The 24,900-nt window shown below is 38.3% G+C and overlaps 1 protein-coding gene across 3 annotated transcripts in view; it reads left to right on the top strand.

Moving 5' to 3' along the window:
• The window catches only part of u2af2a (U2 small nuclear RNA auxiliary factor 2a), a 31,193-nt gene that overhangs the window by 4,238 nt on the left and 2,055 nt on the right, over positions 1–24,900 (top strand). The window contains exons 2-11 of one of the 3 annotated variants that reach the window (XM_062062535.1): positions 2,369–2,510; positions 8,529–8,567; positions 17,485–17,520; positions 17,647–17,750; positions 20,360–20,511; positions 20,595–20,711; positions 20,782–20,920; positions 21,043–21,122; positions 21,200–21,322; positions 21,405–21,491. In XM_062062535.1, coding sequence (XP_061918519.1) covers positions 2,369–2,510; positions 8,529–8,567; positions 17,485–17,520; positions 17,647–17,750; positions 20,360–20,511; positions 20,595–20,711; positions 20,782–20,920; positions 21,043–21,122; positions 21,200–21,322; positions 21,405–21,491 — 1,019 coding nt within the window. Of the gene's footprint in view, positions 1–2,368; positions 2,511–8,528; positions 8,568–17,484; positions 17,521–17,646; positions 17,751–20,359; positions 20,512–20,594; positions 20,712–20,781; positions 20,939–21,042; positions 21,123–21,199; positions 21,323–21,404; positions 21,492–24,900 lie in introns of all 3 variants that reach the window. The other 2 variants (XM_062062534.1, XM_062062536.1) reach the window with 2 other exon arrangements.

Raw genomic sequence — 24,900 nt, 5'->3', positions numbered from 1 at the left:
GTTAGAATGAAGGTTTTACAATGGCCTTCCCAAAGTCCTGACTTAAACGTGTGGACAATCCTGAAGAAACAAGTCCATGTCAGAAAACTCAACAAATTTAGCTGAACTGCACCAATTTTGTCAAGAGGAGTGGTCAAAAATTCAAGCAGAAGCTTGTGGATGGCTACCAAAAGCACCTTATTGCAGTGAAACTTGCCAAGGGACATTTAAGCAAATGTTAACATTACTGTATGTATACTTTTGACCCACATTTTCAGTAGACCCATAATAAATTCATAAAAGAAGCAAACTTCATGAATGTTTTTTGTGACCAACAAGTATGTGCTCCAATCACTCTATCACAAAAACATAAGAGTTGTAGAAATGATTGGAAACTCAAGACAGCCATGACATTATGTTCTTTACAAGTGTATGTAAACTTTTGACCACCACTGTGTTTGTACTTTGTAGCCCTGTGTGTTTGTATTTAGTCACCAAATACACTCTGCATCAGTTGAATGTCAGACACCACCATCATTGCTATGGGCAAGATTATTAACAGTCACACCATATTCTTTAAGGACTTCATTTTAATAGAATAGTGCGTTTGTTCACTAAAAAGTAATCAACTATAGTAATAATAAATCGTAAAAAATAAATAAGATGATAAAATGAATTGGAAATCTCATGTAAAAAATATACAACATAAAGTAGCAAGAAACACGTCAGTAATGAATAAAGCAAAGCATGTTCTAGACCAAAAATCACTTCATATTCTATACTGCTTGCTATTGTTACATATCTGAGTTATTGTGTAGAAATATGGGCAAACAACTACAAATGTGTGCTTCATTCACTAACTGTGTTACAAAAAAGATCAATTATAATAATACATAATGTTGGATATAAAGAACATACAAACCCTTTATTCATTAAATCACAATTATTGAAATTCAACGATTTGGTGCATTTGCAAACATCTAAAATGATGTATAAAGCAAACTATAACCTGCTAGCCAAGGATGTACAACAATTCTTCTCAACAAAATATAAATAAATATAAATATAACCTTAGAGGAAAATCTACCGTAATTTCCGGACTATAAGCCGCACCAGCTAAATTTAGGGGAAAATACAGATTGCTCCATATATAAGCCGCACCCGACTATAAGCCGCAGGGTTTTGATGTGTAATTACCGTAGTATATAGGGGTTCCTGCTACCACGGAGGGGATTGTCGGGACAGAGATGACTGTTTGGGAACGCAAAGCGTCCCATTTACTAACAATAAATCTTTCAATCATTCAATCAAACTTTCACATCTTTGACATGGCGAACAGCATTCGTGCAGAGTACAAATAATACAACGGTGCAAAGTAATACAAAGTGCTCTCCTGTACGTTATCAAAATAACCAGCCTACCGGTATATGAAAAGTCAGTCTTTAATCATTGTGTCATCGTCTTCCTCCTGCGTACTAAAACCACCGAAATCCTCTTCGTCAGTGTCGGAGAAGAACAGGCCGTATATAAGCCGCACCCTTGTATAAGCCGCAGGGACCAGAACGAGGGGAAAAAGTAGCGGTTTATAGTCCGGAAATTACGGTAATTGAAAAAATTTGTATGCCCGTACAACACTTAAAACCTTCAGTATATCATTATGTGGAATTAAATGATGGAATTGATTAAGCAAAGAAATGAAACAAAGCAGCAATATTATTCAGTTTAAGAGACTGTTCAAACTACAAGTGTTCACAAAGTACCGTATTTTCCGCACTACAAGGCGCACCGGATTATAAGGCGCACCTTCCATGAATGGCCTATTTTAAAACTTTGTTCTTGTATAAGGCGCATAGAATAGACGCTACAATAGAGGCTGGGGTTACATTATGCATCCCATAGTTGCGAGACCTGTTGTGGCGCAATATTGGTCCATATATAAGGCGCACCGGATTATAAGGCGCACTGTCAGCTTTTGAGAAAATTGGAGATTTTTAGGTGCACTTTATAGTGCGGAAAATACGGTACACAGAACAAGAATTATGAACATCTTGAACCCTTTTTTTTATTGAGACAAAGATTATGTATTTAATATTTGTTTGCTTACTATGGTATATTATTTATTTGTTCACTGTTATGTTACAGAGAACAAGGAAATACGATAAAATTGCTATGGTATGAAAAGGGGTGGGATTAAATAAGCTCTGCTTCTTCCTACTCCTTTTCCTGTAAAGAAACAACTGGAATTGTGTGATGCGTTACATGGTATCGTATGCATGTTCCAAATAAACTGAACTGAATAGTTATTCGTCTGCTGTGTACATTTATTGCGTTGTTACGTTTTTGTTTTTTTCCTGCGATTGAAATCATGATTGTTTTTGTTTTCGTCCAGCCGAACGTGATAAGGAGAACCGGCACCACCGTCGCTCCGGCTCCCGCAGCCGCAGCAGAGACCGCAAGAGGAGAAGCAGAGACCGGGACAGGCGCAGCCGGGATCGCCGCCCAGACAGCAAGGATCGCAGACACAGACGAAGGTGAGTTCACAAGGTGTCCGACTTCACCACGTGATGACTTCCTTTGTGCATTCTGAGACATCTCCGGCCTCTGGTGTTTTGGGCGTATCTATTTTAATCCAAAATCTTAAGCATGTATACAATGTTGGCGCTAAGAATTTTCAAAATGGGTCCCAGGGACCCCATCAAGTCATAAAAATAGTGTCCCACCGTACATTTTTGGGGTCCCACTTTTTTGTAAGTGTAAATGTATGCATTATCCTGTTATATCTCACATTCTATATTGTATTTTGGAAAAGGGTTGTCATAAACTTTACTTAATTCGTTAAAAAAATAATACAAAAGAAAACATTTTTATGGATATGTCAATGTATTCAGTTATAAACATTCATTCACTTTCTTCTTTCCTTCATGGATCTAAACTTTACCGCTGCCGGTAGTTTTTTCCGTATTTGTATTTAATAAGTTGTGGGTGTATTTATTTCAGTATAAAAGTGTAACCCGTTTTTTTGCTTAGGTTATGAAATGATGATAATGGTGTGCCAGGGCATACATACCGTATTTTCGCTCCGGAGTATAAGTCGCGCCGGCCGAAAATGCATAATAAAGAAGGGAAAAAACATATATAAGTCACATTTTTTGGGGAAATGTATTTGATAAAAGCCAACACCAAGAATAGACATTTGAAAGGCAATTTAAAATAAATACAGAATAGTGAACAACAGGCTGAATAAGTGTACGTTATTTTAGGCATAAATAACCAACTGAGAACGTGCCTGGTATGTTAACGTAACATATTATGGTAAGAGTCATTCAAATAACTGTAACATATAGAACATGCTATATGTTTACCAAACAATCTGTCGCTCCTAATCGCTAAATCCCATGAAATCTTATACGTCTAGTCTCTTACGTGAATGAGATAAATAATATTATTTGATATTTTACGGTAATGTGTTAATAATTTCACACAAGTCGCTCCTGAGTATAAGTCGCACGAAAAAAACTGCGACTTAGTCTGAAAAATACGGTACAATATGTATTTAACGCTTAAATCTCTTGAGTCTACATCAACTTCACATCCATACCTCAATTCTAAGTTGTTATTTTTTTATGTTTTTTTGTCAAAGAAAACTGTTTTTCTATGGCAAACACACAGAATATGCAAAATCTTCCACAAAAAATATTTTTCAAAGTGGAATATTTGATGTGAAGTAAGCGGAGCCTTGGATAGGTCAATAGTTCATAAAAACATTTATTTTTGTTTCAATATTATGTTTTGAGCAATGACAGTTTTAAAGAAAAAACAGCTTTGTTGTATTAGTCAACATTGCAACTTTTTCTAAATTACATTTCACCTGTAAGCTTTTTTATTTCACTTTTTGTTTATTTTAATAGTATTTTTAGAATGTGCCGTGGGCCTTTAAAACATTAGCTGCAGCTCGCAAATGTCCTCCAGGCCACACCCCTGCTATAGATAATGAAAAATTAAATCTGATAAGTCTATGGATAAAGAGCAGAGCGTTTATCATAACGCACAGTCAGCATCTCTGCTTCAGTAAACAATGATGTTGATGTGAGCGACACTTGCTAACTTGTCAGCCACTTCTCCAAGAGACTCCCTTTGAACACTCCTCGGACATTAACACTTCAAAAGGCACATATTTGTTGACCTGCAAAGTATGTTTTTGGTGTGGAGGAGTCTGGTCGGGTGCTGGTTAGCTTGAAGCTAACCGCTAGCCTGTCCCCATCCTCGAACGATGTCGATCCAGCGGGAGATAAAAGTAAAGTTTCCATGGACTCGCAAATACTAAAACAAGTCATTTACTGGAGACATGGCACAGGATGAAGTGAAAAAGGTTGACTTTACACTCACCTTAGTGTTTACCATCAAGTCTTTCTTTTGACAGCCCCTCGCGGTAAACTTGTCCCTGTGCAAACTGAGGCAGTATTTGTCATTGATAAAACTTTCGGCAAATCAAAATGTAAGAAATTGTACCGGAAAGTTCATTACTTTGAAGACGGCCAATAATAACGCAATAAACGGGGACGGAAATTTGACCCAACAAATATAAACAAAACAAAACACCGGCGGAAAGTAGAGCTGGGCGATATGGCCTTTTATTAATATCTCAATATTTTTAGGCTATGTCACGATATATATCTCCATATGTTGAATGAACACTTGATGCATATAATCATAGCAGTATGATGATTCTATGTGTCTACATTAAAACATTATTCTTCATACTGCATTAATATATGCTAATTTTAAACTGTCATGCAAAGAGGGAAACCACAACTAAGTCAATTTAGCAAAAGTGTATTTATTAAACAGTTATTAAGCAGTGGCACAAACATTCATGTCATTTCAAAACAGAAAGTGCAAGATTGTCCGAGACATTTTAAAACAAGCTATTAGTGCACTTTTGTGCATGATGTCACTAAGATGACATATCAAAACAACACTAAATTAAAGTGCACTTTTTGTACAGAACGCCACTACAATAGTTTAAAACAAATTAAGTGCACTTTTGTGCATGATGTCACACAAGATATTTCCATAAGTGTCAAATAAAAATGAGCTGCATAATAGGAAATCAAATAGTGTATGTCCTTCGCTTTGTGGTAGGTTCCTGTGGACGTTATCTCCTTATGTTGACTATTTTTTTCATACGGTGTTGATGTGGAAATGGTTGCTTCGGCATTTTGTTGGTGGAGATGTTAACATGCGGAGTTTCAAGCACTACTCATTCTCTAGCGGGTGACTTTTCAAATGATGCTACACATTAGCAGTGGTGCGACTTTTTGTAGCAACGCTTTTGCCGCATATTACGGTTGTCTGTTCAACATCTTCCCGCTTGAAGCCAAACCACCGCCAGACGATGGACCCCGTGCTGTTTTTCTTGGGAATTAATTCTTCCTTCATTTGTTACCAGATTGGCACCTTCTTTCTCTCGTATTACCACTCGCACCGCTCCCCTAGCATCACAGCTAACATTACCCATGTCGCTACCTGTCTGCTCGGCGAGTGCGTATGACGTTGCACGCGTGACAATATGTGACGTATGTAAGAAGGTGCGCTTGTTTTATGTCTCTGTGAGAAGGAGAGACAAGAAATAGTGAGAAACGGCTGTATTGTAATGCCCGCAGCTAAAAGCAACTGCGTGAGAACGTATACTCCAATATCACCGTAGTCATTTTCTATATCGCACAGAGACAAACCCGCGATATATCGAGTATATACCATATATCGCCCAGCCCTAGCGGAAAGCAATAATGGATAAAAAAAAACAAGCAAACCAGAGTTTTGACCTGGAGAAGGCAGGGTCGGTAAAATCAAAGCACATTCTTTCTGATTTCAATGCGTAAAAAGACACAGTGCGTTAACGCCAACAGTGAGTATTGATGTACAATAGCTTATTCAATGCGATTCCAATCCTTTGTGTGATGGTTCGAATTCAGAAGTCAAACTGATTCTCACAATATATTATTTGGGCTGGGCAATAAAATGATACCAGTATATACCATACCAACTTTATTTATAAACCCTTTAAAGACAACCACAGTTGGAAAACAGAGGGTTGTATGCCACAAACAAGTACCGTATTTTTCGGACTATAAGTCACAGTTTTTTTCATAGTTTGGCCGGGGGTGCGACTTATACTCAGGAACGACTTATGTGTGAAATTATTAACACATAACCGTAAAATATCAAATAATATTATTTATCTCATTCACGTAAGAGACTAGACGTATAAGATTTCATGGGATTTGGCGATTAGGAGTGACATATTGTTTGGTAAACGTATAGCATGTTCTATATGTTATAGTTATTTGAATGACTCTTACCTTTATATGTTACGTTAACATACCAGGCACCTTCTCAGTTGGTTATTTATGCCTCATATAACGTACACTTATTCAACCTGTTGTTCACTATTCTTTATTTATTTTAAATTGTCTTTCAAATGTCTTCTTGGTGTTGGGTTTTATCAAATACATTTCCCCCAAAAATGCGACTTATACTCCAGTGTGACTTGTATATGTTTTTTTCCTTCTTTATTATGGGTTTTTGGCCGGTGCGACTTATACTCCGGAGAGACTTATAGTCTGAAAAATACAGTAAGCACACAAAAGGCAGAGAAATGCAGGCAAAGGACACACTAAAATATATAATTTAAAACAGAGGTAAAATTAATATATATGCACTAGGGGTGTAGCGGTATTTGTATTGAACCGTTTCGGTACGGGGGTTTCAGTTCGGTTCGGAGGTGTACCGAACAAGTACATATGCTAGCAGCGACCGGGCTAGGACAACATGTAAAAGCCAGAGCTGGAAGACCCTCCTGCCTCGTTAAGATCTCCCATTTGGGAACACTTTAGCTGCGTGATACAACAATGGGGGACGGAGTTTTGCCGACATTGTTCAGCAGCTGCTTCTGACAACACGTCAAACATGTGTTGCACCTTTCCTGCTTCCGGCTCCCAGACCATAGTCGAGGAGCACAGGGGAGACACTTCTCCAGGGCCGATGTATTCTCGGGGGCAACACCCTTCACTCTACCCGGCAGTGGGTCTCCACAGCTCCGGACTCCAGGGTAAATGACGAGTCCGGCGATTAGTTGCAAATCGTGGCTTTATTGAGGTTTTGCACACAGCCAATGCAACAAAACACAAGCCACTCCCCGCACTCACGCTACCGCTCCCTCACCTCGCTCGCCCACACGCTCACCTCGCATGCTGTCACATATTAAAGCGCCACACACACACATACGCTACTCTCATAACACATGCTAACCCATTTGAAGCGTCACCACCGCATTCAAGCAGCCTCTCTTCGGCGAGTCAGGCAGGGCTAAAGCAATAACAAATGTTTTTATAGCAGCAGATATAAGTCCATATTGCATTAAAAACTAAATACAAATTTTGACCCACTTTTATTGTGGAAGAACAATGAGCCCATATATCCTCTTACTGCCAAGTTAGCCATGCTGGGGGGGAAGAAAAGTTAATTTGAGGCTGAGTTGACTTGAAATTGTTTAATGTTGCACTTTTTATATGTAGAAGAAAAGTTTTGTCATTTTATTTAATCTGAGCAACAACTTGAGGCAGTTTAATGTTGATTAATGTGGACCCCGACTTAAACAAGTTGAAAAACTTAGTGGGGTGTTACCATTTAGTGGTCAATTGTACGGAATATGTACTGTACTGTGCAATCTACTAATAAAAGTCTCAATCAATCAATCAATCAATCAAAAAAAGCACTTTATATGTGTGTACAGCTCTGGTAATGGGTACATTCGCACCCACCTGCACAAATGATCTTGAAAATGTAACGATAAAAATAAATATGACTTTTTTTTTTGTTTACTAGGGCATGCATATATAATATGCATTAGTTTGACAATTTAGAATCAACTATAATAAAAAGGAGATGCTTGGAAATAGCATAAAAATGCCCCAAAAACTTGGAAAAACGTGATTCGTAGCGTTACTTTTTGGTGTAACCATCATGTTCTGTTCAGGTATATTTCTTTTATATTTTGATAAATCATCATATTTATGTATTACTAAATTTAAATAGGTATTGATCAATCTTTAAGCTGTGTGTATTTGATTTCAGTTTGCTTTTGACACCTTATTTAGAATTGTAATTAAAACTTTGACAACCTTTTGTTGTACTTCATCACTTTGACTTGTAATATCTCTAATTCTGGTGGCGTTTTATGCTTTTTTCTTTTTGGAACATGTACTATACATATACAATAAAGTCCCATTATAAAATTGTGTTTCTAGCAATACTTTAATTTTGCCTTTGAAAGTAACACTCCAATGTCCATTAGTGGAGCTGTACACATGTAGAAAGGTTTTGTTAAGAAACCATTCTGAGCCTTATCTTATTTAGTTTTTATTTGTATATATGTTGACCACATTAACCCTGGCAATGGACCCTGTGTGTGTATATGTATGTTATGCCATTGTTTACAAATTTGGTAAATAAATAACCAAAAAATGTATATTTTGTTGTTTTCTTAGTGGCCCGGAAATGAACCGAACCGTGACCTCTAAACCGAGGTACGTACCGAACCGAAATTGTTGTGTACCGTTACACCCCTAATATGCACATAAAAAGAGCAGATCATTATCTTAAGATAAAAAGGCAGTTAAAAACAGTACATAGTCCCATGATGGGTTAAAAGCTATTGAGTAAAAATGGGTTTTAGGAAGGGTCTTAAAAGTAGCCAAAGAAGGGGCCTGTCTCACATGGAGAGGAGATGGTTCCAGAGTTTGGGACCCGCAACAGAGAAGGCTCTGTCCCCTCTGAGCTTGGGCTTTGATTTGGGTACCTCCAGGAGAAGCTGACCTGAGGGACCGGGTGGGAGCATAGAGGTAAGGAGGGGCAAGACCATGTAAGGACTTAAAAACTAATATAAATACATCATAATAGACATGTAATCGAGATCCAAAATGCGTTTGATAAAATGTTTGCTAATTTTTCTTCTCCTTCTGAAGTTGCGAGAGGCAAGGTTGTTTGCATGAACAAAGGCACTCACTCTCTGGTAACTAAGTGGAAGTGATCCGTGGGAGTGACACGTTAACAGCCAATCGGGTAACGGTATCAACCATCAAGTTAGGTTGGGCCATCTTGTTGTCAGGCGGTCGATTCGTTGCATGGAGTGAGTAAATGATGCGAGGCGCTCGTCCCCACCAAGAATGCTCACCCTTTAGAGCACAGCTGTAACTTCCTGGCACTAACCCTGCAGAAAATACTTCTCAGGTTCCTCTGTTTACATTTTCAAACTTTGGACTATTTTCTTACACTTTAAAGGCCTACTGAAATGAATTTTTTGTATTTAAACGGGGATAGCAGATCCATTCTATGTGTCATACTTGATCATTTCGCGATATTGCCATATTTTTGCTGAAAGGATTTAGTAGAGAACATCGACGATAAAGTTCGCAACTTTTGGTCGCTGATAAAAAAAAGCCTTGCCTGTACCGGAAGTAGCGTGACGTCACAAGTTGAAAGGCTCCTCGCATTTCCCCATTGTTTACACCAGCAGCTAGAGCGATTCGGACCGAGAAAGCGACGATTACCCCATTAATTTGAGCCAGGATGAAAGATTTGTGGATGAGGAACGTGAGAGTGAAGGACTAGAGTGCAGTGCAGGACGCATTTTTTCCCGCTCGGACCGTAACTTAGGTACAAGCTGGCTCTCTCCTTTTTCTATTGTGGGTCACGGATTTGTATTTTAAACCACCTCGGATACTATATCTTCTTGAAAATGAGAGTCGAGAACGCGAAATGGACATTCACAGTGACTTTTATCTCCACGACAATACATCGGCAAAGCTCTTTAGCTACGGAGCTAACGTGATAGCATCGTGCTTAAATGCAGATAGAAACAGAAGAAATAAACCCCTGACTGGAAGGATAGACAGAAAATCAACAATACTATTAAACCATGGACATGTAACTACACGGTTAATGCTTTCCAGCTTGGTGAAGCTTAACAATGCTATTGCTAACGACGCCATTGAAGCTAACTTAGCAACGGGACCTCACTGAGCTATGATAAAAACATTAGCGCTCCACCTACGCCAGCCAGCCCTCATCTGCTCATCAACACCCGTGCTCACCTGCGTTCCAGCGATCGACGAAAGGACGAAGGACTTCACCCGATCATCCGTGCGGTCGGCGGCTAGCGTCGGATAGCGCGTCTGCTATCCAAGTCAAAGTCCTCCTGGTTGTGTTGCTGTAGTCCGCCGCTAATACACCGATCCCACCTACAACTTTCTTCTTTGCAGTCTTCATTGTTCATCAAACACATTGCAAAAGATTCACCAACACAGATGTCCAGAATACTGTAGAATTTTGAGATGAAAACAGAGCTTTTTTGTATTGGATTCAATGGTGTCCGAATACTTCCGTTTAACTATTGACGTCACGCACATACGTCATCATACATAGACGTTTTCAACCGGAAGTTTAGCGGGAAATTTAATATTGCACTTTATAAGTTAACCCGGCCGTATTGGCATGTGTTGCAATGTTAAGATTTCATCATTGATATATAAACTATCAGACTGCGTGGTCGCTAGTAGTGGCTTTCAGTAGGCCTTTAAACATTTCTTGCATACCGTATTTTTCAGAGTATAAGTCGCACCGGAGTATAAGTCGCACCTGCCGAAAATGCATAATAAAGAAGGAAAAAAAACATAAGTCGCACTGGAGTATAAGTCGCATTTTTTGGGGAAATGTATTTGATAAAAGCCAACACCAAGAATAGACATTTGAAAGGCAATTTAAAATAAATAAAGAATAGTGAACAACAGGCTGAATAAGTGTACGTTATATGAGGCATAAATAACCAACTGAGAAGGTGCCTGGTATGTTAACGTAACATATTATGGTAAGAGTCATTCAAATAACTATAACATATAGAACATGCTATACGTTTACCAAACAATCTGTCACTCCTAATCGCTAAATCCCATGAAATCTTATACGTCTAGTCTCTTACGTGAATGAGATAAATAATATTACTTGATATTTTACAGTAATGTATTAATAATTTCACACATAAGTCGCTCCTGAGTATAAGTCGCACCCCCGGCCAAACTATGAAAAAAACTGCGACTTATAGTCCGAAAAATACGGTATTCCTTATTTTTGCACTTTCATTTAAAGAGCTTATTGTTCAGTGTTCAATGTGATTTTAATGCTTTGTTTATATTGAGTGTTTTCCATGCTTGTTGACTTTTCCTTTTCTTTCTGCCTTGATACCTGAAGGGATTAAAACCAGAGGAAGGTTTTTTGAAATAAAAAGTATTTTTATTCAGTTTTTTTTTATTGTCCCATAGCTCATTAAAATGACCAATAATTATTGAAATTGACCGATATAAAACATGCATCGTGATACAGTCTTCAGCCCTATATAAGTTTTAATCTAACCTTTTCAGAGCAGAATTTTCTCAGTTGAGTTATATGCATACTAAGTGTGGAGATGGCCTAAAAACAGTTTTTAAAAATATATTCTAGAAGATTATGAATCTAACCAGAATTTTAGTAAATACAAATCGTGATATTGTTGTGAATTAATTTTTTTATGACATCTCCTTTACGTAGTACAGACACGATATGCAAATGACGGAAGCTCCGTGTGAATGGATCTACTGTATTTATTTACCCAAATACAACGTCTCTCCTTTTCAATGTTGATAAAATAGCACCTGAAAAATATTCATCGTGTTTCTTAGCAGTTTGTTTAATGACTTGTGCCTCATTGGTCAACATTATATTCAAAATAGCATTGTAGGTCCTCGGGTAGCTTTGACTCCTCACCACTTAGGGTGTATACAAGTCTAGATAGGAATGTAAGACCGCCTTTCTTTTTGAGATGATATTTGTGTGCAGTGTTTCCCCCACATGCTGCCTGTAAGATCATCAAGTGCTTTTCATTTCTATTTACTTTGTTTCATCTTGTGCTGAAACACAATGTACATCATTTTAAGATAACACTCTGGGTGTGTCTTACATGTTTTTGATGGTAATTGCGGTGTTTGTGAACGCACCTTTGCCAGAGTAAATAAAAAGAGAATACAATGATTTGCAAATCCTTTTCAACCTATATTCAATTGAATAGACTGCAAAGACAAGATACTTAACGTTCCAACGGGTGAACTAGATTTCTCGCAAATATTAGCTCAGTTGGAAATCGTTGCCTGCAACATGTTTCAAAAAAGCTGGCACAAGTGGCAAAAAAGACTGAGAAAGTTGAGGAATGCTCATCAAAGACTTATTTGGAACATCCCACAGGTGAACAGGCTAATTGGGAACAGGTGGGTGCCATGATTTGGTATAAAAGCAGCTTCCATGAAATGCTCAGTCAATCACAAACAAGGATGGGGCGAGGGTCACCACTTTTTGCACTTTGTCCAGCTATTGCAAGGAATTGAGGGATTTCACCATCTACGGTCCGTAATATCATCTAAAGGTTGAGAGAATCTGGAGAAATCACTGCACGTAAGCCATGATATTACGGACTTTGGATCCCTCAGGCGGTGCTGCATCAAAAAGCTACATCAGTGTGTAAAGGATATCGCCACATGGACTCAGGAACACTTCAGAAAACCACTGTCAGTAACTACAGTTGGTCGCTACATCTGTAAGTGCAAGTTAAAACTCTACTATGCAAAGCCATTTATCAACAACACCCAGAAACGCCGCATGCTCCGCTGGACCAGAGCTCGATGGAGTGATGTAAAGTGGAAAAGTGTTCTGTGGTCTGACGAGTCCACATTTGAAATTGTTTTTGGAAACTGTGGATGTTGTGTCCTCCGGAACAAGGAAGAAAAGAACCATCCGGACTGTTATAGGCGCAAATTTTAAAAGCCAGCATGTGTGATGGTATGGGGGTGTATTAGTGCCCAAGACATGGGTAACTTACACATCTGTGAAGGCACCATTAATGCTGAAAGGTACATACAGGTTTTGGAGCAACATATGTTGCCATCCAAGCAAAGTTATCATGGACGCCCCTGCTTATTTCAGCAAGACAATGCCAAGCCACATGTTACAACAGCGTGGCTTTGTAGTAAAAGAGTGCGGCTACTACAAACCCCGTTTCCATATGAGTTGGGAAATTGTGTTAGATTTTAATATAAACGGAATACAATGATTTGCAAATCCTTTTCAACCCATATTCAGTTGAATGCACAAGAAAGACAACATATTTGATGTTGAAACTCCTAAACTTTATTTTTTTTTGCAAATAATTAACTTACAATTTCATGGCTGCAACACGTGCCAAAGTAGTTGGGAAAGGGCATGTTCACCACTGTGTTACATGGCCTTTCCTTTTAACAACACTCAGTAAAGGTTTGGGAACTGAGGAGACACATTTTTTTAAGCTTCGCAGGTGGAATTCTTTCCCATTCTTGCTTGATGTACAGCTCAAGTTGTTCAACAGTCCGGGGGTCTCTGTTGTGCTATTTTAGGCTTCATAATGCGCCACACATTTTCAATGGGAGACAGGTCTGGACTACAGGCAGGCCAGTCTAGTACCTGCACTCTTTTACTATGAAGCCACGTTAATGTAACACGCGGCTTGGCATTGTCTTGCTGAAATAAGCAGGGGCGTCCATGGTAACGTTGCTTGGATGGCAACATATGTTGCTCCAAAACCTGTATGTACCTTTCAGCATTAATGGCGCCTTCACAGATGTGTAAGTTACCCATGTCTTGGGCACTAATACACCCCCATACCATCACAGATGGTATGGGGGTGTATCCGGATGGTTCTTTTCCTCTTTGGCCCGGAGGACACGACGTCCACAGTTTCCAAAAACAATTTGAAATGTGGACTCCTCAGACCACTGAACACTTTTCCACTTTTTATCAGTCCATCTTAGATGAGCTCAGGCCCAGCGAAGCCGACGGCGTTTCTGGGTGTTGTTGATAAATGGCTGTGGCTTTGCATAGTAGAGTTTTACCTTGCACTTACAGATGTAGCGACCAACTGTAGTTACTGACAGTGGTTTTCTGAAGTGTTCCTGAGCCCATGTGGTGATATCCTTTACACACTGATGTCGCTTGTTGATGCAGTACAGCCTGAGGGGTCGAAGGTCACGGGCTTAGCTGATTACGTGCAGTGATTTCTCCAGATTCTCTGAACCCTTTGATGATATTACGGAGCGTAGATGGTGAAATCCCTAAATTCCTTGCAATAGCTGGTTGAGAAAGGTTTTTCTTAAACTGTTCAACAATTTGCTCAGGCATTTGTTGACAAAGTGGTGACCCTCGCCCCATCCTTGTTTGTGAATGACTGAGCATTTCATGGAATCTACTTTTATACCCAATCATGGCACCCACCTGTTCCCAATTTGCCTGTTCACCTGTGGGATGTTCCAAATAAGTGTTTGATGAGCATTCCTCAACTTTATCAGTATTTATTGTCACCTTTCCCAACTTCTTTGTCACGTGTTGCTGGCATCAAATTCTAAAGTTAATGATTATTTGCAACAAAAAAAATGTTTATCAGTTTGAACATCAAATATGTTGTCTTTGTAGCATATTCAACTGAATATGGGTTGAAAATGATTCGCAAATCATTGTATTCCGTTTATATTTACATCTAACACAATTTCCCAACTCATATGGAAACATGGTTTGTAGACTGGCCTGCCTGTAGTCCAGACCTGTCTCCCATTGAAAATGTGTGGTGCAATATGAAGGCTAAAATATGAGAAGGGAGACTGTTGAACAACTTAAGCTGTACATCAAGCAAGAATGGGAAATAATTCCACTTCAAAAATGTGTCTCCTCAGTTCCCAAACCTTTACTGAGTGTTGTTAAAAGGAAAGGCCATGTAACACAGTGGTAAAAATGCCCCTGTGACAACTTTTTTGCAATGTGTTGCTGCCATTAAATTCTAAGTGAATGATTATTTGCAAAATAAGTTACCGTAATTTCCGGACTATAAGCCGCTACTTTTCCCCCTCGTTCTGGTCCCTGCGGCTTATACAAGGGTGCGGCTTATATACGGCCTGTTCTTCTCCGACACCGACGAAGAGGATTTGGGTGGTTTTAGTACGCAGGAGGAAGACGATGACACAATGATTAAAGACTGACTTTTCATATACCGGTAGGCTGGTTATTTTGATAACGTACAGGCGAGCACTTTGTATTACTTTGCAGCGTTGTATTATTTGTACTCTGCACGAATGCTGTTCGCCATGTCAAAGATGTGAAAGTTTGATTGAATGATTGAAAGATTTATTGTTAATAAATGGGACGCTTTGCATTCCCAAACAGTCATCTCTGTCCCGACAATCCCCTCCGTGGTAGCAGGAACCCCTATATACTACGCTAATTACACATCAAAACCCTGCGGCTTATAGTCGGGTGCGGCTTATATATGGAGCAATCTGTATTTTCCCCTAAATTTAGCTGGTGCGGCTTATAGTCAGGTGCGGCTTATAGTCCGGAAATTACGGTACGTTTCTCAGTGTGAACATGAAATATCTTGTCTTTACAGTCTATTCAATTGAATATAAGTTGAAAAGGATTTGCAAATCATTGTATTCTGTTTTTATTTACCATTTACACAACGTGCCAACTTCACTGGTTTTGTACAATGTGCGATACAAGCAGTCCTGCAGCGTGTTTACTTGTGTGATATCATGTGCGATACAAGCAGTCCTGTAGAGTTTTTACTTGTGCAAAGCTGGACAGCCAGTTAACATCCAAATGACCTCTGATAAGCACACAATTTCTTCCATTTTACTAAAGTCAGTTCCAAAAGGCAAACATGCTAGGCTATAGGCTACTAAGAGCTCGCAGCTACGTGACAGCTAAGCACACAATAGCACACAAGCTAGACATACTTAGTATTAAACAATATTGGAGTGTATAACAGAACATTTGTCAATATAAACAAGTATCAAAAGTTATAGTTGCCTGTTATTCACACGTCTCTGAGTAAAGATGGGATTTTTATGGCTCTTTTAAGAGAGTTGGATTATAAGTAGCGATTCTTTTTAAAGAGCTGTTCAAAAATGGCTCATTATTACAGTTTTTTTTTTAAAAATCAAGGACACATCAACAGTATCAGTTTTAAGATATGCTGTAAATCAGAATAGAAGAAATGTACACAATTGTTAGTCTATATGTGGGAATTATTCAGAAATACTGGCTTTAGTTACATATTTGTTTTAATTGTAAACATTTTATAAGGCGGCGCCATATTTCCATGTTTTGACAAGTGACATCGACAGTTTGACTTTTCCCATTAAAAAATATAAAAAGTATAAACAAAGCGAGAATAAGAAATTAGGACGTAATAAAAATGTGAATTCGGAACACTACCCTACCTGGCGAGTGTACGCTTGAAGTACTACATATCAGAACAATTGACCAGAAAAGTTACTCCCAAAAATCCTATTTAAAAACGAGATTTGTATATTGATATATTTTATTTTATACATGTATGTTTATATTAAAATACACAGCGACATAAATTATATACCGTATTTTTCGGACTATAATTTGCTCCGTAGTATAAGTCGCACCGGCCGAAAATGCATAATAAAGAACGAAAAAAACATAAGTAGCACTGGAGTATAAGTCACATTTTTTGGTGAAATTTATTTGATAAAACCCAACACCAAAAATAGACATTTGAAAGGCAATTTAAAATAAATAAAGAATAGTGAACAACAGGCTGAATAAGTGTACGTTATATGAGGCATAAATAACCAACTGAGAACGTGCCTGGTATGTTAACGTAACATATTATGGTAAGTCATTCAAATAACTATAACATATAGAACATGCTATACGTTTACCAAACAATCTGTCACTCCTAATCGCTAAATCCCATGAAATCTTGTACGTCTAGTCTCTTACGTGAATGAGCTAAATAATATTATTTGATATTTTACGCTAATGTGTTAATCATTTCACACATAAGTCGCACCCCCGGCCGGCCAAACTATGAAAAAAACTGCGACTTATACTCCGAAAAATACAGTTTACTCCAAGGCAGAACCTATTAGAAAGTATCCAGTAATGTGTCCGCATCAATCAACGTAATAAATTATTGTGACCATTAAATGTTACCCCAAAAAAATTACCCCCCCACTTCAACTTAAAGACAACATACATTCATTCCAGAGGATTGCTAATAAATAAGCTAGTATTGTGTTCCTGCCCAGCAAACATGTTGGTATATCTTCAAAACAACAGAAATAATTGCTGAGTTTTCTTCATCTTTCTTTTCTTTAATCAAACCTTTTCTTAAAGCATTCACTGAGTGGTCAGCAGGATATCCCATGATGAGACGATAAAAAGGAATAATATCGGGCCGTTGTCTTTTCACATGCAACAACATGAAGTCCCGCTTATGTTATTGTTGACTCGTCTGGAATCCTCAAGTGAAAATGTTGATTGGTGTGAGAGAAATATGAAAACCTCCCAATGTCATTTCAGCCCACCCCCGAGCTTTCCACCGGAAAATCCTGCGAGGTAATACAGCCACATGAACTGCAATATACCTTCTTCCCTTTGGCCCAACCTTAGATCTAGTTGGAGCATGTGTTTGATTACTATGGTCTTGTTGCATAATTGCATATTCCTGTGTCTGTCCAACAGCCGTTCTCCACATCGTGAGAAAAAGAAGAAGATTAAGAAGTACTGGGATGTTCCACCACCTGGCTTTGAAAGCATCAGCCCCATGCAGTACAAAGCCATGCAAGGTGGGCGTATCAATGTGATATACATTTAGTCGCCCATAGACACTTTAATACGGTCGTGATAACGCATGTTGACACATTCTAGCTGTTTCCTGCTAATTTGACAGCAACAAGTGAATCAAGGCGTCCGACGCAATGTAGCATCCAACGCAATGTAGCGTCCTCAATATGGATAGGTGACAAATTCGGAAAACGCCCAAACGTTAAGACTTCAGTCTTCCAAAATACACTAGCTTGATGCTAATTTACATTGGATTTTCTATTGATATGCTGGTATTTGTATTAGCTATGTTATGTGACGATTTTAGAATATAAAGTACTTTATTGATCCCTGGGGGAAATTCAGCACCACAGTTCGTTTACAATAGACAATAAACATTTAGGTATTTTTACATGTGAATAATATAAATATAGTCTATTATACAGCATTATTCACATGTGAATAACATAAATACAGTATTATACGGCATTATGCACATGTGAATAACATAAATACAGCCTATTATACGGCATTCACATGTGAATAACATAAATACAGTCTATTATACAGCATTATTCACATGTGAATAACATAAATACAGTCTATTATACAGCATTATTCACATGTGAATAACAAATACAGTCTATTATACAGCATTATTCACATGTGAATAACATAAATACAGTCTATTATACAGAATAATTCACATGTGAATAACATAAATACAGTCTATTATACAGCATTATTCACATGTGAATAACATAAATACAGTCTTATTATACAGCATTATTAACATGTAAATAGTATAAATACAGTCTATTATACAGCATTATTCACATGTGAATAACAGAAATACAGTCTATTATACAGCATTATTCACATGTGAATAATATAAATAGTGTCTATTATACATTTAAGTACAGTCAAAAAGAAACATGTGCATTATACAGTCTGATGGCTGTCGGTAGATTAATACCTCCACATTTGGTAATGAAAATTACAACTAATGAATGTTTCAATCAAAGAGCTGGTCTGTGAGAAGCACAATACTTACAGTATAAATACTGCTAGAGGGCGCAACATAGCACATTCAGTTTCCCGGACAAATCTACTTCTAAAACAACACACCATGGCTAGACTGCCATCTAATGTTTTGGAAGTGCAACTGCATTGCAAATGAGATTTAAAATGAAAACAAGATGAGCTTATTTTTAAACGTTACATTAAAGATGAACATATCTATCAACCCACACAAAAGTACTGAAAATTGGTACAGTTGAGTACCGGTATCGATTCCCAGGTACAAGGAATTGGTCCTATATCGGGTCACATGTGAACAGTACCCATCCTTTGTCCTCAACGCAATGTAACTGGCGGCCAGTGTTTCTCCACATTGCAGCTTCTAAATCACTAATCCTCGCCTCCATGGCAGCACATAAACAGTTTTTTGCAAGTAGCTTTATCACTGGAGGATTAAACAACCAGGAATAGGTAAACATGTTACACTACACAGCGGAGGAGGATACAAACAAGCATAGCGAACTGCTAAGCTCCAGGTCTTGAATGTAAAAGGTTGGGTTGATCGATTACAGATATCGAGAGTAATGATTACATGTATAGTATCAGTAAACTGACAATCCTACAGGTCAATATTTTTTTATCACGTCGGTTTACAAATCCAGGAGTAAGAGACAATTTTGCGCTTGTTTTGTTATTTTGCACAATAGGCTTTATTATACATTTTGTATGTAATAAGAGCATAAGGACCTATAAATATGAATATATATTGTGTATTACAGTTGTGAAAGTGAAGGGAAATGTCACTACCCCTGTAACTACTTATTGGATGCATACACCAATTCATAGTATCCTCCGAAACTAATGTAAAGAATCCAAACAGAAGAATGTGTTTATTGCATTTTAACAGAAGTGCAGATAGAAATATGTCACATATATTAATACGCAACATAACACATAGATTTTCAATAGTTTTAAGAAAATAACACAACTGAAACCATAACATGCAATTTCAAAGAAATTGCGTGTGAATGCCGTATGAGCGCAAGACCAACTAAAATGCTAACATTAGCATGTGTCTAGTAGCAAGGCAAATGACTGAGATTCATGGCTGCAGAATTAGCCAGAAAAAAATGTGCTAAAGTTAAAGTACCAATGATTGTCACACACACACTAGGTGTGGTGAAATTTGTCCTCTGCATTTAACGCATCCCCTTGTTCACCCCCTGGGAGGTGAGGGGAGCAGTGAGCAGCAGCGCTGGCCGCGCCCGGGAATAATTTTTGGTGATTTAACCCCCCAATTCTAACCCTTGATGCTGAGTACCAAGCAGGGAGGTGATGGGTCCCATTTTTATAGTCTTTGGTATGACTCGGCGGGGGTTTGAACTCACAACCTACCAATCTGAGTAGGTTACTAGGCCACTGAGTAGGTTAGCCTTTTAACAGCTGAGGTGTACGGCAGCAAAAGGGGCTAAAAAAGTTAGCATGCTAATGATAGCATGCGAGCGATACATATCGTGAGATAGATTTTAGGCTTCAATGCCTGTCCTTATTGTTCTTATGAGCAAGTTCTTGTATTCTGTTCTTCATCGTGTCCTTGTCTGCATGTTCTCAGCTGCAGGCCAGATCCCGGCAACAGCCCTCCTGCCGACCATGACTCCGGATGGCCTGGCCGTCACCCCCACCCCGGTACCTGTCGTGGGAAGCCAGATGACCCGACAGGCTCGCAGGCTCTATGTGGGCAACATCCCCTTTGGCATCACAGAGGTGAGGCCAAGAGCGCCGTGTTTGCGGTCGGAAGCCGTCAGCGTTAGCTAACGGACATTTTTCCTGTTCCCGCTTGCTTCCAGGAGTCCATGATGGACTTTTTCAACGCTCAGATGCGTTTGGGTGGTCTTACTCAGGCCCCAGGCAACCCCGTGCTGGCAGTGCAGATCAACCAGGACAAGAACTTTGCCTTCCTTGAGGTGAGACGAGCGTCCCGAGAGCTTCGACGTCCGTAGGAACAAATACCGTAACCTGAGCTTTCCTGCACAGTTCCGCTCAGTGGATGAGACAACACAGGCGATGGCTTTTGATGGAATCATCTTTCAAGGCCAGAGCCTGAAAATCCGCCGTCCGCATGATTACCAGCCACTGCCGGGCATGAGCGAGAACCCCAGTGTCTATGTGCCTGGTACACAGACAATTAATGGTTTTTACTACTATTACTACCGTTTGCATCATTCATACACCATTTGAGTAAATATCCACAGCAGCTGGCACTGTTTGCTGTCCTCAAAGGTCTTCTTTCTGCAGGCGTGGTGTCCACAGTGGTGCCTGATTCCGCCCATAAGCTCTTCATTGGCGGTTTGCCCAACTATCTCAATGACGACCAAGTGAGCGCTCAACAGCCTCAAGACTTGAAGCTCACCTTCGTCGATTTTGGATGCTTCAACTGGCTTTCCTGTTGCAGGTGAAGGAGCTGTTGACGTCATTCGGCCCCCTGAAGGCCTTCAACCTGGTGAAGGACAGCGCTACCGGCCTATCTAAAGGATACGCCTTCTGTGAATATGTGGACGTCAACCTCAATGACCAGGTGACCACGACGACAAACGTTTTGATGGCGGTGGCCTTGTCTTGCACACATGGTTGTGACCATGACACTTGAATCCTTGCAGGCCATTGCTGGGCTTAACGGCATGCAGCTTGGCGACAAGAAGCTGCTGGTGCAGCGAGCTAGCGTGGGATCCAAGAACGCCACTCTGGTAAATATCCAGCACATTTTACACTCCTCTACCCAGCAAAATAACAGGAAGATTACAATAAAATTATATATTTTTTTGCTTCATTGATCCTCAAATTAGCATTATAACTAGGCCTGCGTTGATAAATTATTTACAGTAAACAATATTGTAAGTGTCATTTTGTGGCCAAGTTGAGGACTATTGTAGTTATATGTAACTATTTAAAAGGATAGAAACTTTTGTCGTTACTGTATACCGTATTTTTCGGATTATAAATCAGTTTTTTTCATAGTTTCGCCGTGGGTGCGATTTATACTCTGGAGCGATTTATGTATGAAATTATTAACACATTACCGTAAAATATCAAACAATATTATTTATCTCATTCACGTAAGAGACTAGGCGTATATCATTTGAATGACTCTTACCATAATATGTTACATTAACATACCAGGCACGTTCTCAGTTGGTTATTTATGCCTCATATAACGTACACTTATTCAGCTTGTTGTTCACTATTCTTTATTTATTTTAAATTGCCTTTCAAATGTCTATTCTTGGTGTTGGATTTTATCAAATAAATTTCCCCAAAAAATGCGACTTATACTCCAGTGCGACTTGTATATGTTTTTTTCCTTCTTTATTATGCATTTTCGGCCGGTGCGATTTATACTCCGGAGCGATTTATAATCCGAAAAATACGGTAACTGTTTACCATTGTACTGTAATTTAAATGTAAATAACTTTATCCTCAATAAACTAACAAAAAAATTAAGTTGACTCATTTCTGCAAGCTAAAATTAACTTAAGTAAATGTTGAAAATCCTATGGTGCATTTTTTCCCCCAGTTGGAAAAACTACCGTGTTTTTCGGAGTATAAATCGCTCCGGAGTATAAGTCACACCGGCCGAAAATGCATAATAAAGAAGGGAAAAACTTATAAGTCGTAGGGATGATACTCGAAACCGGTTTTCCCGGTTGTTCGATAAGAAAAGAACCGAGTCCTCGGACTCGAATCCCTTTTTGAGAACCGGTACCCGTTATCGAGACCACTATAGTAAAGAAAAAGAGTTGGTTCTTTATTCGAATCGCTGGGAACGAATCCCGTCCCGACCAGAAATGCCCCTTGAGACATCACAAGAAATGACGTCACGTAGCTCAGTCATTAAGCGCAGATAGGGAAAGCAGGAAAAACAATGCACCGGAAAAAGCGCTCTAAGGTGTAATAAAGTTCCAAACAAAATGTATAATCCAATGAATAACTTTACTGAGAGATTTGAGCAGGGTACAAACACATGACGAACACTTTTACGGCCAATCGGAAACATAGCAACCAGGCTAGCAACGCACCTCCTTTAGGGCAGCTGTCACAACGTTCTTAAAGCAACCGCAGCACATACATATATGACATCTCCCTTTTTTAACTTTTGTTTTTCTTTCCTTGTAAACAAAACAAAATCACACTGTATATGTGTTGTCTGTCTAATTATAAATAATGCAGACGAGGCGTGTTGGCTGAGTTCTTGACGTTTACTTTCACAGCGTGTTCATAACCTCATTCTTAGCTGCCGGGTTGAGACATGCAACACTTTTCGGGGCTACCGCGCATGCTCGTCACTCCCGTTGCATGCTGGGTAGTGTAGTTGTTATATTCCCTAGCTCATAACATCACATCTAGGGTATCTACCCTATAAAGAAATAATGTTAACTCAATAAAGTGTATTTCTTTTTTTAGCTTTAACTTTTCATTTTTTAGCACTGTAACCACATTTGCAAACAACTTTTCTCTTCATAGAATTTTCTTTCAATAAAGAAATAAAGTGCAAAAATGTCAAAGCATCATAAAAAACAGTTATGTCAAATAGCAGCAGAAGTGCACCTTTTGGAGAGCTGTATTATTTTCAGTTTTGTGCCCAAGGGACTGATTTTATTTAACACTATATTATTATTTATACACCTATAGTGATCACAGAGACAGGTTGTTTTTGTGTTACTGTATATATTTATTTTTCTGAAAAATCCCACTTAATATACTTTGGGTAACAACAGTCAATATTTATTTATTAGATTTTATTTTTTTAGGGGGGGTAACAGTCAATATTTATTTATTTATTAGATTTTATTTTTTTCTTATATAATAAAAGTGAGCTTTTGTTAAACCAAATATTGTGTGTTCTTTTCCATATAGTACAACAACCTAGCTGGACTCGATAAGAGAATCGATAAGGAATCGGTTCGATAAGAGGATTCGATAATAGGCTCGAACTCGATAATTTCTTATCAAACATCATCCCTAATAAGTCGCACTGGAGTATAAGTCGCATTTTTTGGGGAAATTTATTTGATAAAAGCCAACACCAAGAATAGACATTTGAAAGGCAATTTAAAATAAATAAAGAATAGAGAACAACAGGTTGAATAAGTGTACGTTATATGAGGCATAAATAACCAACTGAGAACGTGCCTGGTATGTTAACGTAACATATTATGGTAAGAGTCATTCAAATAACTATAACATATAGCAGTGGTCCTCAACCTTTTTTCAGTGATGTGCCCCCTGTGAACTTTTTTTTAATTCAAGTACCCCCTAATCAGAGCAAAGCATTTTTGGTTGAAAAAAAGAGTTAAAGAAGTAAAATACAGCACTATGTCATCAGTTTCTGATTTATTAAATTGTATAACAGTGCAAAATTTTGCTCATTTGTAGTGGTCTTTCTTGAACTATTTGGGAAAAAAAAGATATAAAAATAACTAAAAACTTGTTGAAAAATAAACAAGTGATTCAATTATAAATAAAGATTTCTACACATAGAAGTAATCATCAACTTAAAGTGCCCTCTATGGGGATTGTAATAGAGATCCATCTGGATTCATGAACTTAATTCTCAACATTTCTTCACAAAAAAATAAATCTTTAACATCAATATTTATGGAACATGTCCAAAAAAAATCTAGCTGTCAACATTGAATATTGCATTGTTGCATTTCTTTTCACAGTTCTTTTTGACATGACATTTTAGTGAGGGTCAAACCATCATGACATGGGGGAAAACTCTGGCTTTATGGTAATGAATGGAATAGCCTACTTGATTTGATGTTCAGTTTATGAACTTACATTCATATTTTGTTGAAGTATTATTCAATAAATATATTTATAAAGGATTTTTGAATTGTTGCTATTTTTAGAATATTTAAAAAAAAATCTCACGTACCCCTTGGCATAACTTCAAGTACCCCAAGGGGTACGCGTACCCCCATTTGAGAACCACTGACATATAGAACATGCTATACGTTTACCAAACAATCTGTCACTCCTAATCTCTAAATCCCATGAAATCTTATACGTCTAGTCTCTTACGTGAATGAGATAAATAATAATATTTGATATTTTACAGTAATGTGTTAATAATTTCACACATAAGTCGCTCCT

Source organism: Entelurus aequoreus, linkage group LG11 (assembly GCF_033978785.1).
Source record: "Entelurus aequoreus isolate RoL-2023_Sb linkage group LG11, RoL_Eaeq_v1.1, whole genome shotgun sequence".
In the NCBI taxonomy this organism is placed as follows: Eukaryota; Metazoa; Chordata; class Actinopteri; order Syngnathiformes; family Syngnathidae; genus Entelurus; species Entelurus aequoreus.
This window is presented reverse-complemented; position numbering and strand designations above follow the sequence as displayed.